Here is a 22913-nt window from a genome sequence, read left to right as displayed (position 1 = left end):
AGTCCAAACAGCTTGGTTCCCAGGAGGGGAAGATGCAGTCCAGAGAAGCCACCAGCTAGGGCCCCACAGCCAGCCAACAGCAGAGGCTGGCTGCATTCACCTTCTCGACCTGTGCTGGGCTGTGTGAACTCCACAGACCCTCATACAGGAGGGCAGACAGTACTGAGGCCGAGGAAGCTCTCGGCGGGGCCTGCACGGTAGGTGCAGACACAGGACGTGGCTGGTACGGGTGAGATCTCAGGACCAAGACCTTCGCCAACATCCACTGCCAAGATGGGGAAAAAGAACGGATAATTTGCTCTTGACGTTTAGGTACAAGAAACCATGGCTGCTCTTGATCAAAGTTTTAAAGATTCTGATAGTTTTCAGAAGCAGAACAATTCCTTTTAAAGGGAAAGTGATCCTGCAGAACACTCGTCCTTGAACACAAATAAGGTTCAGTACAAGTAGGCTACAGGGGCTTCTGTTAAGAATTAGAATGTGCTCATTATAATCATTTTCTTTTAAAGAATAATGAACTTGGCAGTTTGCTCTAAACACGGAGAACAGACAATTGATACAATCCAACTTTATTTCACTTAATTATAACAAGAATTTTCAAAAACTCATGACTCTATGCTCTTTCTAGTATTTAAATACAAAACGTTCCAAATTTAGCACAAACAGCGTAAGCTAATGCATAAATGGATTTGGATAAAGTCCTATGAACCAAACTATTCCTTTTGTATGTTTGAAAGCAAAGTGTGTTGCTGTGTTGTTATAAAGTCACAGGATGAGGCCCTGGGGTCTTTGCCGGGGGGTGGGGGGCCGGTGGGTCAAGCGAGAAAGCCTGGGGTTTGTCACTCCTGAGCTTTTAGCTCAGAGCAGACTGAGGGTGTGGCCAGCGGCTTGATGGGCAAAGCCAGTACTTCGTCTATTCTAGTTTATAAACACCCCGAAGCTAACTTTTCGGATGTGCTCCTTTCTAACATTTAGAAAGGGCTTTTCTTGGCTGCCAGGAAGCAGGGAGCAGGCTGTGGTGAGTGATTATCTGGGAGCAGCCAGGCATAAGCTTAGACGCTTTGGAAAACTGGGAGGGGTGGGGACAGAGAGACAGATTCTTCTTCCTTTTGTGGACCAGGGAAGAGGGTACTTGGTGACATTTTCCTGAGTATGAAAGGAAGAATACAGGTTTGAAAGGTTTGTAATTGTACATTAAAACAGACACACATCCATATTGGAAAAAAAAAACCAGAAAAAGGCGTTGTAAACACACTTTTATTTAAAATTAAGATTTCTGAAACAACTATACTGAGTGGTATTATAGTCTGTAGCTAAATAAGACATAGCACTAAAATACTTAACGTTAATTTTAACTTTAAGGGTTCTTTTTAAAGCACCACTTAAAACTTACATATTCCCCAAAAAATTAAATATAGAAAAGTTGTTCTATCTTAGGAGTGAGTTTGAGAATGCACAAGGAAACCACAGGGCCAATTTTTTAACCTCTGGTTACTGATATGAAACACTAAATTCAAAACCATTTTGAGAATTTCCTACATTGCTCACTTACAGGAAAACAAAACAAAGAGTTTCATGGTAAATTTCTAGCCCTTGAAGGGCTACCTCTTTTCCTGACTGTGGTTACCGGTGGGATGACTTCTGAATTTTAAATTCATCATCCAAAAAGATAACGTATAGCATTTACAAGGGTTTTATTTTTTGGAGAAAATTGGAGAGACGACCACAACTGTTAACACATCCAAAAAAAAAAAAAAATCGGAACTAGTCATAACAATCTCTGAAAACTTGGAAGTCTTAGGTTTATTTTGAAACCAACTTCCAAACAAGAGAATGAAAACAGGACACATGTATAGGAGGACGCCCGGCTGAAGGAGCTGAAACGTGCTCGAACACCTTCAGGGCAAGTCCCCTTGGACTCATTTCCTTGTCACAACAGCAAAGGACTGACCCTGAAAGTCACTCCTCGGTGCTTGCTCTGCAGCCCAAGGCCTGTCCTCACAGGCTCGTCCGCACACCCCTGGCCCAGAGGAAACAGCGCCGGCGGCTGGGGCCCGCCTCATCGCCTGTTGGAGCGCTTCTCCTTCTCCTGCTTGCTGCACTTCTTGCACGGGGAGCGGCTGCTGGGGCCCCGAGCCTGGAAGCTGTGCTTGTAGGGGTGGCCTCTGTGCTTCTTCCGGTTCTCTTCTTTCTGGCTCTGGCTTTTTGCAGGTTCCTTGCTGCCCTCTTTTTGCTCAGGGTCTTGCTCTTTATGGGAGGGCAGCGTGTTCTTAATTGTGTTAATGAGAAATCTTTTATTTGTCCCAGCGAGAGGACACTTCATCCTGGGGAGGGAAAAAAGAGAACATTCTCAAACCGAATAGCTTGCCCCAGAGCTGCACCCACCGGTCACGGGTCCGTGCCAAAGAATTCTGTGTCCACAGAATCAAGTTTCTGAATGTGTTCGGCTTTCCTTGCATGCCACCTAGTGTAAACTTTGAGTACAAGGGGGAAAAGGCAAGAGGCTTGGAATTCCGGGGATGACCGAGCTGGACCTTATCTGAATACTTCACCCCTTTCTTCCTTCTTGGCACTAACTTTCCTACGGCTATGTATGCATAGGTATTGGCCACAACGTGAAAGAACGGAATCACTTCCATTTTCTCGTTGAATAATAAATGCCCGGATTTGAATATAATCTGCATTTTGAGCTAAATTGACCGTGGCTTGTTTTTAATTACCAAAGAGTAAAGTTTAGACCCCCTCTAAGGAACAAAAGAAGTATCTCTTGCCATATCTTGGATGCTGGGGCTAAATGCTCTACTCCAGAAATAAAAATTATCCAAAGAATCTATAAAAATGCCATAATCACATTTTACCTTTGAAAGAATCTCTGAGACGTTCCATATCAGGCCTCTAGTGTGTGTTCTGTTGGGGAGCACTTCATGTAGGCCCACCCTCTGGGCCTTAGAGGTGGAGTTTTTGTTTTGTTTTTCTTATAGCGCCGGAGTTTAGAAGCCACAGCGCGTGAGATGAGGAGCAAAGAAGAAAGGCAGTGACAAAGATGTGATGTCCTGAGGGCACAACACCACGTAGCTCCCTGGAGCCCCAGGGGGCTTCACGGAGCTTCCAGAGAAGCACACGGACCAGTGTGATGTGCTCAGTAGTCCTAAGGCAGAGCCACCCGGGCGTCGGGTCGCAGCGCGCAATCTGGGCGGCATTGATGACAGGCTGCCCTGCTCTGCCGTCATTGGTGTCAACACACTGATGCTACCAAAGAGCACGATATGGCTGGTCAGCAGGACAAAAGGGCCCCTCAGCACGGAATGTAAAGAGCTGAGCGTGCCCTTCTTTGCCAACTGTGGCCCTGTGCTTCGAGCAGAAGCAGGATCGTCTGTACGAGTAAATGGACCACATGTGTCCTATTGGCTCTGGGAGGACACGGACAGCCAGCTCCAGAAGCGTTCTGGGGTCTTTTCCTGGGAGTGGGCCAACTCAGTGCTGGCAAAACAGGTCAGTTCTTCTCTGGATTAGACAAATGAGGAAAGGCAGGTATTGCCAGATGGGACAATCATCAAAACAAAACCTTTGGTAATTCCTGGTGAATTCCACTCTATTTTGCTATCTTCCATGGAAGATCATCTTTACCACCATATATGCTTGTCCGAGGAGAACAAAGCTCTTCTGCTAGAGACCCAGTGGAGTTCCTGCTGAGAGAGGGGGCCGCGCCGGAGGGGATGGCTGCAAGCTTCCAGAAGCTAGCGTGGCCCACTGACTCAACACGGCCCCCAAAAGAGCTGTTCGGAGAATGAGAGGACTTTCTAGAATCAAGCCACAAGAAAAGTGGCCGTTACATCTCTTTTTTAACATTAGAGATGGGATTTTAATGTTGGTCGTGCCTAAGAGTCTATTCCAGGTGCAGGGTCAAGGGCAGCTGGGACAGAATTTGGTTTACCTGGCGGGGGTGGGGGTTGCTGAGAGTGACTTCTCCCGAACATGCCAGGACATGCTTTAGAAATGAGAGTAAGTGCTTATTTATACTCATAATAAGTAAGGCAGGGCAATGAGATAGAGGGGCAGTCGCAAGCAGATGTGGAGGTACATGTACTAAATGATTCCATATAAGGAAATTATAAAATCTGCAGTGAAAATATCACGGTATAAGGAGTCTAACAGTGACATTTGAGGAAATCCGCTGGGAGAGAACCGCTCTAGCCTTCAGTGTGGGAACTTATTTTGCTGAACCTTGAAGCCGGTTGTTTCATTTCCACAGACTCATACAACATGGTACTGGCTGAGAACACATGCTCTGAAATCACACGATCTATCAGATTGAACCTTGAGCATGTTCTATAGTCTCCCCATTGCTTCTTATCTGTTAAATGTGGGATAATAAGAGTGACTATCTTAACGGAATGCTTGCAGATCAAATGAGTGAATGCTTAGAATAATACTAACATATAACAAGCATTTGGTACATGTTAGCTCTGGGTTCTATCCTAGCTCTACGAATTAGCTGTGTGACCACGGGCAAGTTACTTAACTCCCCTGTGCATCAGTTTTCCTCATTTTTAAACAGGAGTAATAGAAGTATCGACCCATTGGGAGGATTTATTGAGATAAAGCATAAAGCACTTAGCATAGTACCTGGCGCACGGTAAATCTTCAATAGATGTTACTGCTGGGTCTATAATTTCTCATACACGATTTCAAAATGTTAAAACCTTTGAAAATCGAGTTTTTTTTTATATGATGTTGAAACTCATTTGGCAGCAAAACCTGGCCTAACCTGACACTGGGCTATTTATGTCTAGTCTTTATCCCCTTTGGTATAAGCATATGTGTGGGGGCAGAAATTATAATGTGTTGAACAAGTATCCTTGGGGGCGTTCGCAGTGCACACTGGATGTGCTTACGTACCTTTCTAAAATGTGAAAATATCTCAACTTAGAAACTTAGAGGGATTCAAGGGTTTTAAACAAGGGACTGTGGACCTATATTATTATTATTCACTCTCTCTTCATGAAAAAGAATATATATAGCAGATTAGTTAACATAGCAGGGATTTCTCCTTGACAGCAACTCAAGATAACATTCTAAAGTCTCAAATCACCTGGGATAAGAAGCTAATCAAGAACAGAGCAGGCTATCTGGTGTTTCTCAATGAAAAAAAAAATTAAAAACAAATAAAACCTGAGCCATCAAGAAAAAGTTAATGGGATTTTATAGAAATTTTCATAAAAATGGTTAAAATTAAAAAGTTTTGGTATTTCAGGGCACCTGGGTGGCTCCATCGATTAAGCTTCCGATTCTTGGTTTCGGCTCAGTTCCTGGTCTCAAGGCTGGTGGGATGGAGCCCAGCGGCAGGCTGGTGCTTGGTGGGAGTTGGATATTCTCTCCCTTTGTTTCTTCTCCTGCTTGTGCACATGTGCACTCTCTCTCTCAAATAAAAAATCTTAAAAAAAAGCTTTGGTGGAGCACCTGGGGGGCTCAGTCAGTTGGGTGTCTGCCTTTGGCTCAGGTCATGATCTCAGGGTCCTGGGATCGAGCCCCACGTCGGGCTCCCTGCTCAGTGGGGAGCCTGCTTCTCCCTCTCCCTCTGCCTGCCGCTTCCCCTACCTGTGCTCTCTCTCTGTCAAATAAATAAAATTGTTTAAAAGAAAAAAAATTTGGTACTTCAAATGGTTAGATTTCTATACCCGGAAGTTTCACTTGACATTATAATTTGCATTTCCTAATACTGTGTAAGCTCTGTAGATGCTCTTCAAATGTAACACTGAAGGCTGAGGTATGTAGATGATTTCTGAAGTCTGTCCCAGTTTTAAACTTCTCTGCCCGTGTTCTGCATGTTAAGCCTTTAGAAAATTACTCTCCTCTCATTCATCCTATTAGAAAATTCATTTCTGGGGCACCTGGGTGGCTCAGTTGGCTGAGCACCTGACTCTTGATTTCGGCTGCGATCATGGTCTCAGGGCAGTAAGATCAAGCCCCGCACTGGGCTCTGCGCTTGGCGAGGAGTCTGCTTGGGATTCTCTCTCCCTCTTCCTTTACCCCTCCCCCACAATAAATAAGTAAATAAATAAAATCTTAAAAAAAATAAAATTCATCTCATTGATCTCTGTCTTGTTTCTCAGCTCTTTCTTGGTGCCATTCCCCCCATACTTGAGATGACATGATAAGCTAGCATTGGGTACCCACCATTCCAGAGCTTTTCGTATCTGCACTGAGGTAAAACCTGAGCCCTGGAGCGACAGCAGAGGCTGGGGCATCTGCACCATATAATGTCACTAACTATGTCCCACGACATGCTGCCGGGGTTGGGGACCGAAGAGGCCACTGCACGGAGCGGCTGCTTCCCTGTCTGTAGCTCTGACCCACACAGTGTCCGCTTTCTCACCCTGGCCAGTTGTTTTTATTTTTGGTTTTAGAAAAGTATACTAGCTCATGTGGGAGGAGCTGATTTTAGTATAAAGGGATATAAAGTATAATGAGCCCGCTTACAGCTGCACTGGGAGAGTACCCATGACAGCACTGTCAGACTTAAGCTCTGACATCCTTGCTCTGGTAAACTTTAAAAGGGAAGCACTTTACTTCACTTCCGAAGCTGTCAGCTCAGAAGCTGTGAAGGCTTCTGCATGCCCCAGGAGAGGTAGATTTCTGGAGAATCTGCCATTAGAGAGACGCACGGACTGACTGAGGCTGGGACTGTAAGTTGTTCATCTCTCTCTCTCTCTCTCTCTGAGTGGGCACACGACATAACATAACGTGTAAAAATAAGGCACTTGCTCCTTGCAGTTATCATCCTTGACTTAGGAAAAACAGTAGACTGTAAACCAACTTAGAGAACAGAAAGGGGAAGAGATACGTGATTTTTTTTCTTTCTGGTTTTAACAGTTTTTGTCTTTACTGCTGAAGGACAGAAGTAGTAATATCTAGCATGCTACAGAGTCAGACCTGCCACTTTTTAAAAAGATGTTATTTATTTTGGAGAGAGAGGTGGGGGAGGGGCAGAGAATCTCAAGCAGACTCGGCTGAGCTTGGAGTCTGACACGGGGCTCGATCTCAGGACCCTGAGATCACCTGAGCCAAAACCAAGAGTTGGATGCTTAACTGACTGAGCCACCCGGGTGCCCCAGACCCGCCACTGTTGAATTCTAAAATAGTTCCATGAATATGACCCATCAGATAGTGGTACACAATCACTAGCCAATGGGAATAGTAACACCGCTAACACTGACTTCCATGAAGGAATCGCCCATGCCATCGCATTACTGATGTCACCTTGTTCCATTTCTCCAACCATCCAGCACTTTATGGGTGGACAGGAGAAGAAAAGCAAGTTATCTGAGATCCCAAGCTAGGAGGATTGGAATCAGGGGGTCTGATGCCAAGGTCCACCCTCCCAACACCATCCCAGATGGGGAAGAAGGAGCAGAGAGAGACAAAGACCCGCTGCGGTGGAACCAGGTGGCCAGTCACCAGAGCAGTGAGGCAAAGAAACCACAGGTGAAGAGGCTGTCGGCACGCCTGCTGCCAAGGCTGCTCCGTCCGGCACAGGCACCACGAAGCAGGTCTGTATGCAGTGTCAAGTGGAGAGGCACTGACACGGACAAGGCTGGGGCAAAGGCAGAAAACTCCCTAAATGCGCTGGATTTGGAGATTTGTGAAGTACAACAGGCATTGGGAAATTATGATTCTTATTTTTGTGGTGAGGGAAATAGAGGCCTTGGGATCATAGGAGCAAGTTTTCATGTGATGCTCTCCAATTCACTCCTTTATTCCACAGCCACACTCAGCCCTGCACCGGCAAGCAGCAGTTTATCTCCACTCTGTCCGGTCCTTTGCACTATCATGGATGCGAGTACAAAAGAACACCCTGAGGAAAAAGCACGACTGCACCCCAAACACTCCACGAGACAAGGGTAAAGTAATATTTTTAACCTTGGTGCTGCGGTTGATTGCAACTCATTTTGTCGTTTAATGCTGCCACAACCACAACCACCCATGGTGCCTACAGTTTATAATCTGACAGTCAAATGCCTCAGCACGTGGCTACCCAAGAAATTCTTTTATAGCGTGACAACCGCCATTACTTGACTGTTAGTCCTTATTTACTCGTGGACAACAGTCCTGAGGCCCAAGGTAGGTTTTCAGCATACTCGCTCCCCAACGCTGGACCCAAAAGTAGGGTTGGCGTGTATGTACATATATACGTATACCATTGATTTTTAAAAGTCTGAGAATCTTGCATTAGGCTGGGTCCTGCAGCAAAGATAAATCCCGGGCTATCTGCCTACGTATTTGTGCCCTTTAGCAGACTACCAAGAGGAACAGAGGATGTGTGAAGATAAAGCTCCGAAGCAGCTATGTGAATGGTGGTGTCCTGAGAGAGACGACAAGGCTGTTGTCCTCGGCCTCCTACTCCCGTAGCTGCACACACTATTTCCATGGCGATATGATCCAGTGCTAACACACGCAGGGCTCTCTGCTTCACTTTCATAACTGGATCTGAAAGGCATGTGGGAAGCTGGGGGCAGGGAGCACTGACGTGCCTGTATGCTACCGGACAGTAACACACATAAGAGAGGTGGTGTAGTACAAGGAGCATCAAGCTGGGGACGAGAAAGTAAATGATGATCCATTCATCAGCAATTAGCTAGCTGGGGCCTTAGGGCCCCATGTTCTTTAGCTGTAAAGGCTTTCAATCTCTGGGCCCTGAAATACTGCCAAGAGCCTCGTCCATGAGTCTATTCTGAAATGGGAGCCCTCCCTTCCCTGCCTGCTTGTTCTAGTACACTGCATTGTGCTCACCCGCTCACTTGTCCATATCCACCAATGGATTAACAACTTTAAGGCCAGGACAGGGAGTCTTTTTTACTGCTGCCTGAGCCTGGCCTCTTAATATACTTACTGGTGCTCAGTCAAATGAATTAAAAAAAAAAAAATGCCTGCATAAAGACTCAAGAAATAACCAACAAGCGGATGACATACAATGGAAGAACAATGTAAATGATTTCTCCTCTTATCACCAAAGTGACCACCACACCAAAGAGAAAAGCACCCAAAATGCCATTTTCCTTAAAACTGGGTTAAAAAAACTGAATTTTCATTTTCTGTCAAACTCCATCTTTGTAACTTTTCATACCAGAATATAAGCGTTTCCAAGTATAAGGCTGAGGTTCTGCAAGCACTGGACTAAAAAATTACATTGGGCTACAGATCAGCTGATGTGAAAGTGACTAGAATAAAAACAGCTTTGTGGACAATGAAGTCAGATGAATTTCTGAAATTTGTGCTTATAAATTCCTTTATGTTGACTAAAAGGAAGTCATATGGGCCCATATTTCAGCTCCCTTGAAGCTTCTGTCAAGAACAGCTTCTGAAGAGATTCTTTTGCTGAAATACATCCATGGAAGTACAGAGCACCAAATGGTCTCTTTCTTTATAAAATAAAAAATGGCATTCCGTGGCATTTACTTTAGTTCAGCAATCTCTTTCTGGCAATGGCTCAACTACCTCACGAAGATCTTTTCATGGAATATCCAGGAGGAAAAAAAATGGCACTCTAGTTCTATTTTAAACTTTAAAGCAAATATAAAGGTCTTCCAGATGCTTAGAAAAACAGACCATGGCCCACTAGGAAGCAACAGATTGTCTACTCCTTTAAGATCTGTCCAAGAAGGTGTGTTGACAGGGATGGAGCTTGGGACTCCCGTGGCTGAGCATCCGGCTACCCGAGTGCTATGGAGCTGTCTGCCCCTGGGAGAGGTGTGGGAATGCTCTGAATTCTGCAGAGCAGGTTGGTTTCATTCTTTATAATATATAGGGATTGTTACAGTGGTTTTCAAATTTGTGTGCACTTTAGAATCACCTGGGTATCTTTTTAAAACCCCAAAGCACAGGCCGTACCCAAACTAATAATCTTTGGTGGTGGGACACAGACCTTAGTATTTTGGGAAGCTTCCCAGATGATTTCAAATGTGCAGATAAGTTTGGGAACCACTGAATTAGTAGTTAAAAGTTTTTATTTACACACACACACACACACACACACACACACAGAGAGAGAGAGAGAGAGAGAGAGAGAGAGAGAGAAACAGATGGAAAACCAGTTATCTCCCAGAATGAGCATGATGGGGGAGATGTTCTTTGTCTCAGCAACAGGGAGCAGATGCAAGTCATGGCTGTCCCTCAGCTAGATCCGTTTGCATAGCCCGTATCTGTCTGGGTGTACTGAACCAAAAACTGCCTCAAGGAAGAGAACTTGTGTGAATGTTTGACTTGCAAGTGAACTAGCTGGTTATTCAGATGTGATTGAGCCTGTCACTTCAAGGAAAATAACTCACAGTTTTCAGTGACAATGATAAAACTTGAGTTTTCAAGTGAAAGAAAATTAGACTTTTGGAAAACTGTGCACTTGACAAGTTCCCAACATTTAAAAGACTTTTCTGATGAGATTAGTGGTGATACTTACAAATGTATTCTTTTAATATTATATAATGAAATGTGTTAACATTTGGAGGATGACTCAGTGAACCAACATTTTTGAGATGACCAATGCATGATGTTACAAAATCATGTATGAGGAGAAGATCCAGTCAAGGTGCAAGGTAGATGAAGGGATTTTATTATAGCAAAACATGAAAAGTCTACATTATTAAAAAGAACGTTAAGAAACTACCACTCTTCGAGGTTATTTGCAAAGTTTTGATGAAGGATTAAAGGATAACATAATTTTCTGGAAAGACTATTGAAATACTTCTTCCTTTTCCAAAGACATATTGGTGTGAGGTTGGATTTTCTTCATATACTTTAATCAAAACAACAGACTGTAGAAGCATACATGAAATTCTAGGTGTCTTTTATAAGCCAGGCATGAAGGAGGTTTGCAAAAATATTAAACAATATCGCTTTAACGCAGTATTTTTTCTGCAAATATAGTAATTTTTATAAAAGGTATATTATTTCTTTTAACATGTAATAGGCTTATTATTTTAAATGTATTAATAAATAAATCCTTTAAATTGCTCAATTTTAATTTCAAATACAGTAAATAGTGATAACCCACATAAAAAAAGTTCTTTGTGGTCAACAGTTTTTAAGGGTTGGACCCTAAAACCAAAAAGTCGGGGACCACCATTACAAGACAATTGAGGAAAACAGCTATGTCAGCAGGAATTCTTATCCTGTAGACTAATGGGAACTTGGAAGTTTCACATACTGTTCTCCCAGGATCTGCCTCTTCTAAGTCTGGAATGCTTTACTTGGCCTGCCATCTTTTCCTCCCTTTTCAACATGCTTCTCCCTCCTTCATGGGAAGAGGCTGCCAGTTGTCCCCGAATATCCGTTCTTCCTTTCTTCTACAGTAAAAGAACCCCACATATTTGTCTGGCACATGACTTCCTGGGGAAAAAAAAGACTGAACTCCTGACCTTGTAGCTGAGCTGGGTGAAAACATGAAAAGAAATTCTGACCAATGGCATATATGTAGAAATGGTGTAGGCAACTTCTGGGAGGGGAGGCATGCCTTCCTTCTTTTCTTCCCTTCTGCTAACTGAAATGGGATTGAATGGCTTCCACCATACTAGGCCAAGTGGAAAAGCATCACATCCTAAAACTGGAAGCGACCTGGGTCCTCGACAACTTTGTGGAACTGCTGACCTACTGATATAATGCCCAACGTGCACATCAGTACTCCTACAAATGTCAAGATGACCTGTACATGTGGTAACTCTCTCCAGGGGAAACAGAGCTAACACTGATAAACTAGTTCTTTCACTATCAGAAAGTTCTACTAAGCCAGTAAGGGGCAGAAAGATTGTCAGGATAAATGACTTCCATCCGGAGAGCTGCCTAGAAGCAAATGATCTCCTTGAACACTTCTAACATAGCAAGAATCCTGACTGACATTTTCTTATTTACTTGTCAAGCCACGAATTCATGATTTAGCTCTACACTGATTCTTTCACACATGGTATTGGATTGGGCCAGTGGCTATGGTCAACCTGATCGAAGTCCTGCTTTATATTGAACACCTAAGCAGCCTGCCCCTAACCAAATTTGTACTAATTTGATTCACCTGAGTAGAGGCACCTTTCTCTCTGTAAAGGACAGAGGAGGGCTGGTAAGAAGGTAAGAACAGATCTAACTAACACTGACCGACTGTTGCATGATGGGAAAAATGCCAAATGCTTCCTGACATCTTATCTCACCACATTTGTATAACCAGCTTTCCACGAGGAGGGTATTTTATTGAATCTAAGATGATTACATACATATGTTACATACAGATTGACTCGCACTGGATTATTTCATTTTTTATCACTTCATCCATAAATACATCAGAATGAATTTCTGAAAGATAATAGCTTTAAAAAATGAAATAATAGCAAAACCATTATCACACCTAAAAAATCCACAATTCCTTAATATCATCAAATACTCCAATTGTTTCATAAATGTCTTTTTATAGTTAGTTTGGATAAGCATCCAAATAAAATATACATTTTATTTGATGTGTCTCAAATCTATTAGTTCATAGGATACTCCTCCTTCTTTTCTCTGCAATTTGTTAAAAAAACTGGGTTGTTTGTCCTGTAGAGTTCCCCACATACTGGATTTTTGTGATTATGTCCCTCTGGTGTCAGTTAATGTGCTCCTCCGCCCTCGCTATTTCCTGCGAACTAGTAGTTCTAACTGGAGATCTGATCAGATTTGGGTTCAATCTTTTGACAAGGATATCCCAGAAATGGTGGCGTGCTCTTCCTACTGCATCTTTTCATGGCCGGAGATGGGTTAATGAGTTCAGGTGTGGTCAGCCTGTCCTGTCCCAGAACTGTCCCCAGCAACTCCTTATCTGGTCAGGTTAGTGGCCAGTGACCTTTGCCTAGGACCAGTGGGTCCTTAGGGATTGAAAATGAGGACATTCTTTTTATTTTAAAAATCAGGTTTACGAGGTATAATTCATACAGAATAAAATTTATCCTTTTTAAGTAACAGTGTGAAGAGTTTTGACAAATGTACAAAGTCATGTAATCACCACATCAATCAAGATGTAGACTGTTTCTGTCATCCACAGAGTTCTGCAGTAAATCCCTTCCTTCTGCCCCCACTTCCTGGCAACCAATGATCTCCTTTCTGGTCCCTACAGTTCTGGGTTTTCTAGAATGCCACATAAGTGGAATCTTACACTGTGTAAGGTTTTTGTGTCTGGCTTCTTTCCCTGAGCAGGGTGTCCCTGAGATTCATTCATGCAGTTTGTCTGCTTCTGTTCCTCTTTGTTGTGGAGTAGCACTGAATGTATGGCTAGAACCTCAATTTGTTTATCCATTTATCAGTTAGCGGACATTTGGGTTGTTTCCAGTTTTGAGTTATCATGAATAAAAGTGCAACGCATATTACTGTGCAGATTTTTATGTAGGCTTAAGTTTTCAATTCTCTGGTAATTGGTTAGAAGAACTCTCTATGGTGAATGTATAAGAAACAGCCAGCTATTTTTCAAAATGGCTGTACAATTTTCATTTCTGCCAACAATGTGTGAGTGTTCTAATTGTTTTACATCCTCATCCTTATTTGGTACTGTCAGTCTTTTTTAATTTTAGATATTTTAGTGCATGTATAGTGGTAACTAACTATGGTTTTAATTTGCATCTTCCTGATAACTAATGTTTGGAGCATCTCTTCATATGCTGATTGGCCAATCCTGTATCATTTTCAGTGAAGTGTTTGTTCAACTCTTTTGTCCGTTTTTAAATCAGATTGTTTTCTTATTGCGTTGCTAAGAATTCGAATGACGATCTTATTCTGTAGTCCTTGTACATTTAATAGACACAGTTCTACAAGGAAGTTTTCTTTCATCAATTATTTGGTAACTCTGAGGTATAATTTGTACAGGGAACAGGATAAATGTTTTATTCTTCTTCTCTACTTGCCAATTTTATGAATAATGATTTGGTTCCATAGCATTCTCCAAAAGGGTTCATTAAGCTTCTTGTTGTGATTATCATTATGACTTTATGGATTTTAACATGTTTTAGGTATCTCAATCATTATAGCTTTATTCTTCTTGGTGATCAAATTATCCCATGTGGTGGGAGGCCTTTCAGGTTGTTTCCTAAGTCTTTCTGACATCACTTTCTGGATCCTCTTACACATTTCTTGCCTGTGTAGTAAGAGTTTGGCCTTACCCACAGAGAGGTCTGGCTTCTGGGAGGTAATCTCAATTCTGGGAGGTAATGTCACATCTGACAGAAATGTCTTTGTTTGGATCTTAGGATGGGACAGGCCCCACTTGATGGTCTTAGAGTAAGAGCTGACCATGCCCCCCACCCTGCAAAAAAAAAAAAAAAAAAAACCCAACCACATGATTTAGGGTGGGAGCTTTGAGTCACAAAGTCTTGGTCAACTTGGAGACTGAGATCAACCATGTGAACAATCAATCAATCATGCCTAAGTAATGGAATCCCAATAAAAACTTTGAATACCAAGGCCTGGGTGAGCTTCCCTGATAAGCTGGGTGGGTAACGTGTCCTGACTCCATGGGGGGAGGACAAACAGAAGCTTCGTGTTTGGAACCCTCTCAGACAATGCCCTTTATGCCTTTTATTGGGGCAGATTTTATTCTGTATCTTTTCCCTGTAATAAACGGTAACTGTCAGTATCATAGTTTTCTGTAAATTATGATTCCATCAGTGACTTAAGGAAGTTGAAGGTACTGTGGGGAACGTCCTGAATTTGCAGCGGTGTAAGAAGTGAGGGCAGTCCTGGGGACAGTGACCTCTAACTTGCTGTCTGGTGAACTCCAGGCACTACCTCCGATCTGCAGTCAGTTATTTCTCTAAGGTTCTTGGTCTTCTTTCAGAGAGAAATGGTATTTATATAGAACAATCTGGATGCCAGGGGCACTCACTGCTACTGAGTGGGTGGTCATCATTTCTAGCACTTTTCCATGAACAGAGCTGGAAAAAGCTTTTCTTTTCTTTTTTTGTTTTTTAAAGAGAAAATCTAGCATGGCTTTGTACTGTTATTTCCAATTCAAATGTAGGATTATATGTTTTTACTTTGATTTTATATCTTTATCTCTTTGACACTGGAGATCTGGGTATTTACAACATATAAATATTTACTTTGCTTTATTCTGTTATATGATAGTTTCAGAAAAACATCAGTATTGTTGACATATGATGACTGAAAACAACTTAAGGTTTCTTGGTAGTTCTTTTGCATAGAGTCCAATTTCAGATCACATGAAGGAGTTCCTTTATGTGCAGCTAAGCCATCCACTAAATGGCTTTTTAGGTCTATTGGCTTTATTTTGCTTGATTTTTAAGGATTGCCTTTTCCCTCTGTTTAACTTTGTTTTATATTTTTATGTAAACCATGTGCATGGTTCTAAGAGTCAAATCTACAGAATGAGGTATATTCTGAAGCCTAGTTTCTACTCCTATCTCATTTTTACATTTTACTCTTTTTAATCACCCACAATCCTCCACTGTAGTGGGTTCTATATTCTAGATAAAAGATCTAAAATCAGCATATTTATTGAATGCATGCGTTATTGCTAAAGTAAAGCTTAAAAATGTTTAAAACTAAATTCTTAAGGTTAAATTCTTCCTTTGTTTCTAAACTTTAAGTTTTAGAGCTCTGTTTTATATGTAGAAACTGTAAAGGCAAACTTTAGTTCCACACAGCTGAACTGTCATATAATCAAAATATTTACAAGTAGAATTTTAAAAAGAAATTTCAATTTACTAAGGACTATAATTAAAACAGAGATCCTTAAACAATGGACACTGATATAATATCACTCTCACACAGTGCCTTTGGGCAGTCATATCTACATGTCTCCTGGGGATCTTAAGGGCTTAAGGGATCTTAAAGACCCCTTAAGGGCTACTCTCCTTTCCATACCCCTTGCCCTCTTCTTCAGGGTCTCAGAGCTCCTCCAGTGCTGGCCCTCAGCAGGGCTCCCACTCTCCTGCTGGCCTCTGGGTGATTTCCTCCACAGGCACAGTTTTATATTCCCTCTGGCTGCTAAAAGATTTACATATCCACATTTCCAGTCAAGACTTCCTCTTTAATATTGCTTTAAGGAAGATTACTCAAGAACTTACCAACCCATAGGTCCCATGGTTTCTGCTCTTGTTTTCCCACGTTTTGCCTCTTTAAGCAGTTCTTCAATTGCTTTCCTAATGGGGAGAAGAAGAGATTTAAGAGGTAGTCACTCCACTAAATTCTGAAAAATCAGTTCTTTCCACATATATGATCTTGCAGAATGAACAGCTTTCGAAGCATACAATTTCAAAATTGGGGAGAAATTTTTAAAATTTAAAAAACATGGTTGATAGTTTTGAACATATAAATAACATTAAGAAGAAACTTTTTATATGAAGGGGAAAAGCACTGAAAATTAAAGACAAAATGACAAGCTATATCCATATTTAAAACCTTCAAATGTATTATTATTCTAAGAAATAATAATGAACCCATCAAGGATAAGTATGTTTCTGCCCCTTAGTTAGTGAGAGAAATGAATAATCTTTGTTCTATTAATGGGGACTGAAGCTGATATAACATTTCTGGAGGACAATTTGGCAACATGATAAAGAGCCTTCAGAATAATACATACCTGTTGACTTAAAAATTCTACTTAAGTATCTTAAGAACATGGGTACAGTGTGTATTGGATAATTTTTTTTAAGATTTTATATCTTTGAGACAGAGCGAGCTTGCGTGCACACGTGCACACAAGGGGGGGGTGCGGCGCAGAGGGAGAGGGAGAAGCTGACTCCCTGCCAAGTAAGGGAACCCCATGTAGGACTTCATTCCAGGACCCCAAGATCGTGACCTAAGTCAAAGGCAGACACTCAACCATTCAACTGACTGAGCCGCCCAGGCGCCCCTGGATAATTTTTATTTCAAATTTATTTGCATGTATATATTACATAAGAAAACATTTGGAGGGGTGTTATCAAGATGGTAAGATGAGTTTCTGGGTGATTTTTAATTTTTTTGTTTGCTTTTCTATTTTTTCTAGAGTGAATCTGTGTTATTTGTGCAATTTTTAGAAAGATATTGAAAAAAAATTCCAGAAAATGTACTTATCAACCATATTCTGAGATTTTACTATGTCAAGCTACTGTGCCAGGTGCTATGGGTAGTAAAATGCGAAGATGATCATTCCTGACTTTACTAGTACTTATGACATATAAGTACTGAAGTTAAGAAAAGAGAGGCATAAAGTTGGAAACAAATACAGCCCAAAGACAGAACTATGTATCTAATCACAAAATTCTGAAACTGGTAATTACACATTGATTCTATATAAAAACATTTAATTATGCTATTATAGCACTACTATGGATACAATTTACATAATCCTCAAATGATGCAAACATTTATGAATATTTTATAATGATTCTTATTTTAGCAAAGCACATAGCTTAAAAAGCAAATATTATTTAAAGACTTATAATAAAATGTAGCAGTCCTCTACATCATCCTTCTCTACTCACCAAAAAAATCCAATTTCAACCCTTAACAAAAATCTGTTTCTCCTGGTATTCACCTCCATATTTCTATTTAGTATGCTGTCAAACTATTTCACCACCCTCTTGATCTTCAACAAATCTATCTGGCTATTTTTGTATAATTTACACATTTTTAAATAAACTCCCATTAACAGTAAGCTCTTTAAAAAAAAAAGTCTTTTCAGCTGACTCAGCAGCTGGACACTTTCTGCTCCATCCTGGAGAGCCCACTTGACCAGGTCAGCAAAGAACCAAACACTGACCAACTGATGTGCCCTCTGACCCCCTGGACTTGTTCAGTCAGACTGTGTTTCACAGCCCAGCCTCCTGGCATCAGGAATAGGTAAGTGCATCTGCTTACCACAGATCGTCACAGATCCTCCTCTGCACTATGGCCCCCTTGAGCTGAACTTAACCAAACTGACATAAGACAGATTAACAGGAGAAAATAAAATTTAATAGTGTACAGAAGGGGAATCCATAGAGACAAGAAATTGCAAAGACAGTGAGGCAACATGAATGAGCTAAGGAGAGGGGTAGGGCCTGAGGATCCAAAGGGGAGGAAGGCCTTTAGCAGGAAGGTGAGAGGAGATGTTTGGAAAAAGAGGTTTCCCTATTATGCAGATCAGTTTCTTAGGTCAAGTCTCTGTTAATAGCTCTCTTCCTGGTACAGGCTCTCCTTTACAAAGTAAATTTAGGCAGTTGAGGGGAAGACAGAGAGCTTTTTTTCTTGTATCTGCTGGGTTTTCATGAATTCAAAATAATCTTTATGCAAAGTGGCCCATCGTGGGGCAGCCTGCCCTTGGCCCCTACATATTGTTTCTCCCATCTCTTTACAATAACAATACATCCCATTGGTGTGATCTGAGGCCTTTGTCTCATCCAGTATTTCATGAAAAATGTATCCTCTCTAGCTCCAAAGATCCTTTTTCACCCTCACAGATGTAAGTTAAAAAATCAAAGCGTAAAAATATTCTAAATACACCTCCTCCCCCTTCCCATCAGTAAGTGTGGTAGTTTCTAAATAAAAACAGGAATCCATTATACTTAGATCCACCCATACTTAGATCTCTTCTCCTGACAACAGAAAGTTAAAAAATCTTAAGGGAAAACCTTGTTCGGGCAGTTCCCCAATTATGAACAAACTATCAGTCACAAATAAACTATAATGTATTTTCCCATAAAACCCATGTTAAAATGTTTACCTAGCTGTCTTGGACCAGCCCACAAAAAGCCCATTTGTGTCATAATACAGTTGAAATGCTGCACATCTGCAGAAAACAATACTCAGTCCAAGACCTTGCAGAGATCCCGAGCCCATATTCTAGGCACCTTCAAGAGTTTGATGTTGATTTTTTTTTTTTTTTAATTTGACAGAGAGAGAGAGAGCACACAAGCAGGGGGAGCAGCAGAGGGAGAGGGAGAAGCAAGCTCCCCACAGGCTCTATCTCAGGACCCTGGGACCATGACCCCAGCAGAAGGCAAATGCCCAACCAACCCAGGTGCCCCAGAGGTTGATTTTTATATAGTTTTGATCTTATGTAAAACCCTCTCCAGCATTATCATTAACTTTCTCGGCCATGATTTCAGAGATCTGACTTACAACCACAACCCAAGAGAAAAGAAGGTATAGGTATGAGAAAGGCTGCCGGGGTAGGAGGAATTCACTTGTGACAGGAGAGGTGGAGCGGGGTGGGGCACGCTCAGTCCCCAGCAAGCATGGGAGGTGGGACCCCACTGCCCAGGCTGGGGTATTACCACGTTTGGTATTTGTAATTGGTTTAACACTAAGGAACGCTGGCATGGAGCTTTACCTTTGGCAAAGTGCTGTCCTATCTGAACAGGACAACATAGTTAGGGTGACTAGTTTACAGAAGAGGAAAGTGGTATCCGGCCTAACTTGCCCAAGGCAGCGCCGCTAGTGATCCTGGAGGAGGAATAGGGGAGAGGGGATTGTGGGGGAGAGAGGAGGCCGGGGAGGACGACAGGGAGTAGGGGAGGGGGAGAAGGGATGAAGGGGGCAGGGGAGGGAGGCATGGAGCAGGGAGGGCAAGGGGAGAGGAGGGAGAAGCAAAACAGCCCCTGCACAGGTTTAAGGCTACATATCCTCTGAGCTTCCCGTTCTACCACCCATCTTCTCCACAAATGTGTGCACAGCAAGTCCTGAGGAATTGTTTCCCCTTTATCATTAAAGGCAAAAAATAAAATGAAGGAGAGGAGGGAGGCTGAACAGAGCTGCTGCTGAGTCTGCACTCACTCGGAGAACCGGAGAGGCGAGAGGCAGAGGAAGGAAGGACTCTGCACTATTTTGCCCGAAGAATGTTGAGCATTTGCTACCACCTCCCACCCCGAATTCTCCTGCCCTGCCAGAGCTCCGTCTGCAGGGCTTTACTTCCAAATAGGAAAAGAACGATCCCTAGCAATCGCGCCTTCTGGCCTTGAAATAACAACACAGGCTTCGAAATTCAGGGGAGAAGAAGAGAAAGTCAGGTAGTTCTTTTGGCTACTTACTGTGGCCTCTATTGTTTTTCCTGGTAGTCCTGCTAATGATTCTTGCGTAAGGAAGGAGCAAAGCCAGCTTCTACTGCACGTTATCCCAGAGGCTTAAATCATCAAAGATTATGAAACATCAACCTCAGGAAACAAGATAGTTATTTAACGAGAGGATGAAATGGAAGTGTAAGCTGCATTAAAATACAAGAAAAGCAAGCAGCAGGAAGATATGGAAGCACTAAGCGCAGAGAACTGGAGGAAGTAAACAATTATTCAGACACAAATTTAGTTCTGGGTAATTTTTATACTGAGATTCTTCAACATCCTAAAGCTTTCTTTGTAAAACAAATTCATTATATTAGAATATACAGTTGGATGCAAACAAAAAGTCCAAGAAAGCCAGCTCATTAAGCAGACCGTTTTCTGGGCACAGGCACCAACTGCAATTCAGTTTTCCACCATCCACGCGTGTATGGTCTCCACCCAGTTTTCCTTCCTGGCGGGGCTTCTGCAGGACGGCCTGTTCATTCCATTAGCCAGCTGGCACATGCTTAAGGAATGTAAACGGATGATAATAGCAGCTGAAATAGAAGCCAAGTGGGAATGCAAATCTGGTGCAAAATCACCTTAAAATCCAAAGTCGAGCAAATTAGTTTTGAGTTATCTGGGTCTGTGTTTCTTTTTCCTCACATAAATCAACCGGGTGAACTAACTCCATCAGTATACAGAAAGGGGAGGGAGAAAACCAAGGCAACTGAAATCAAACAACAGAGATTGACAGGTGGCAAATTAAATAGTGGAGAACATGAGAAAATGAGATCTTTAAAGGAATAAGATCAGAAAAGCTAAACATCAAGTAGTTGTTCAAAAAAAAACAAAAAAAACACAGGGAAAAAAAGGAGAGAGAGAGTCCGAAGCAGTTTCTGTGGTGCTGCCAACGTTGCATTTTGTGATCACAGTGCTGGTGACACAGTGCTCTCACTCCGACTACTTATCAGGCTGTACACTTAGGATTTGTACACTTTTCTGTATGTATCATTATAGTTCAAAAAAAAAGATGACGAGAAAAGCTACCTTTGATCAACTGAGTGTACAGTACCTGTCACGTGATGGATGGGAAAAGCGGTTCAAATGTCGTGTAAGACTAGCTGAGGGTCTTGTGTTCAAACAAGCATAACCTGGTGACAAGCACAAAGACTCGGAAAATGGGCAGAAACCAGTGCAGCACCACTGGCCGCTGCTGACCAGAAGGCCCCTGCCAGGCCCAGCGTATCATCAGTGCGGAAGGCCACCAGCTCACGCCCAGGTCGTCCACATACAGCAGGGCACTGGGCAAAATTTAAAAGCAACTTTACTATAGCAATCTCAATGTCTTCCCATGGAGTAGTAAGTTTTGAAGAAAAAAAAAATGGAAAAATTTGCTTGATCTTCAGTAAGAATTTGATGTCAGACCACAGAACACTCTGATAAAAAAATAGGGACAGATGATTTGGATCACTGCTGGACATCTGCCTACAGGCTCATAATCAGTCAGCAGTAATTAGCAGTTGAGTGACCATGTGGATTGGCAGAAACCATAGCACAAAGTGGGGTTCTGTATTATTCAGTAATCTGATTATAGATATAGATGAAGAAATTCAGGCCATCCTTATTTAATTTCAGAAAACATCAAATTGTCTGGGTTCACCTATCTGCTGTAAAGAAAGGAAAAAAAAATCAAATTGTGGTTAAGGATTTCAAAGGTAAAACTCAATAGGAACATTGAGATCATTTGGGAAATGAAAAGAATTATTTATAGTTAAAAGTTGGAAGCACAAGAAGTTAATTCTGTAGATTATGTTAAATTTGGCCAACCTCTATCAAGCACATGCTCTGTAATATGATTTATCTGGTGAGCCAAGGCCCTTCCCTATAGAGGCTTATAGTAGGGACTGCATATCAAATAAAGACCTGTATGTGTACATTAGAAATAAATATTGGATTACTTAGGGGAATGTGGGGAGGGAGCCTCAGTATATATTTATAACAAAACAGGGGGAGATATGAGAAAAGTTGCTTCGTTTTTCAAAACAACTTATGGTGCTAAAACACCAGAGGTCAATGGAGGAGCATGAATTTGAATGCAGGATTAACAAAACTTGATGATTTCATGCCAACACAGACCAGAAAATAAGAAGGAAGTGGTATTTTAAGCAATGCTGGAAAAATCAAACATGGATTGCTTTTTACTTTGATGATCATAACCCTACAAGGTTGTTATGAGGATAAAGTATTTCATTTTGATCAGAGTATTCTGATCAGAAGCACAAGACAGAGGAAAGGTGTTTTTTACTTGGCCAAACTCCTAGAGGTCAGGAGGTTGGTCTTTTTCACTCTAGTTTTCCCTGTGTCTGGCACACGGCTGGTCCTCAGTTAAGTTTGGGGGAATGAATGGGTTCTGGGTGTGAGTGGGACAGGACAACAACGCAAGGACTTAAAAGTAAAAATGCTGTACCTGTAGCCAGAGGAGGAGATGCTGGGGGAGATGGAAGAGACAAGGATGATGAAGACACGACAGTGAGGTCACATGTCACAGGGCAAAGAAATGCAATGACAGGAGCCGATGGTCGTGGGCAACTTGAGCCCCCACCCCTGTGGCGGCCAGGCGGGGACAGGGGCACACCAGCACCGCAGCCTGGGCGCGACGGAGTATCAGACCACAGCGGAAATGCCTAGACGGGGACCGAAGAGGCCGCGTCAGTGCTCAGAATGAGGCACAGCTGGAATCTTTCTGGTCAGGATGAAGGTCTTTCATCCTCTAGGGCTGCTTGAAAATCTCAGCAAGCTTTCCTATCTAGAAAACACTTTTTCCTTTGTGTGGTACCACAGAGAAATGACCTTTGTTTGGCTTCTAATATCATTCTTTTGCATCAT

General features: G+C 42.1%; 1 protein-coding gene across 2 annotated transcripts; it reads right to left on the bottom strand.

Annotated features, from left to right (window-relative positions):
* Window positions 1–1781: 1781 nt before the first annotated feature.
* LOC114210464 (protein POLR1D-like) lies at window positions 1782–22653 on the bottom strand. 2 transcript variants are annotated; one of them, XM_088021786.1, is made up of 3 exons: window positions 22495–22653; window positions 16092–16166; window positions 1782–2324 (listed from the first exon to the last, which is right to left on the bottom strand). In XM_088021786.1, the coding sequence occupies exons 2-3, from the start codon at window positions 16106–16108 to the stop codon at window positions 2060–2062; spliced, it is 282 nt and encodes a 93-aa protein (XP_087877912.1). In that variant the 5' UTR covers window positions 16109–16166; window positions 22495–22653; the 3' UTR covers window positions 1782–2059. The 2 variants fall into 2 exon arrangements, with proteins under 2 accessions (XP_087877912.1, XP_027960547.1); XM_028104746.2 differs by lacking the exon at window positions 22495–22653 and adding an exon at window positions 20019–20139.
* Window positions 22654–22913: the final 260 nt, after the last annotated feature.

Source organism: Eumetopias jubatus, unplaced genomic scaffold, assembly GCF_037043125.1.
Source record: "Eumetopias jubatus isolate StellerSeaLion01/CBP00866 unplaced genomic scaffold, mEumJub1_p1.0 scaffold_3, whole genome shotgun sequence".
Lineage (NCBI taxonomy): Eukaryota > Metazoa > Chordata > Mammalia > Carnivora > Otariidae > Eumetopias > Eumetopias jubatus.
Note: the sequence above shows the minus strand (reverse complement) of the source record. Positions and strands in the feature narration are given on the sequence as shown.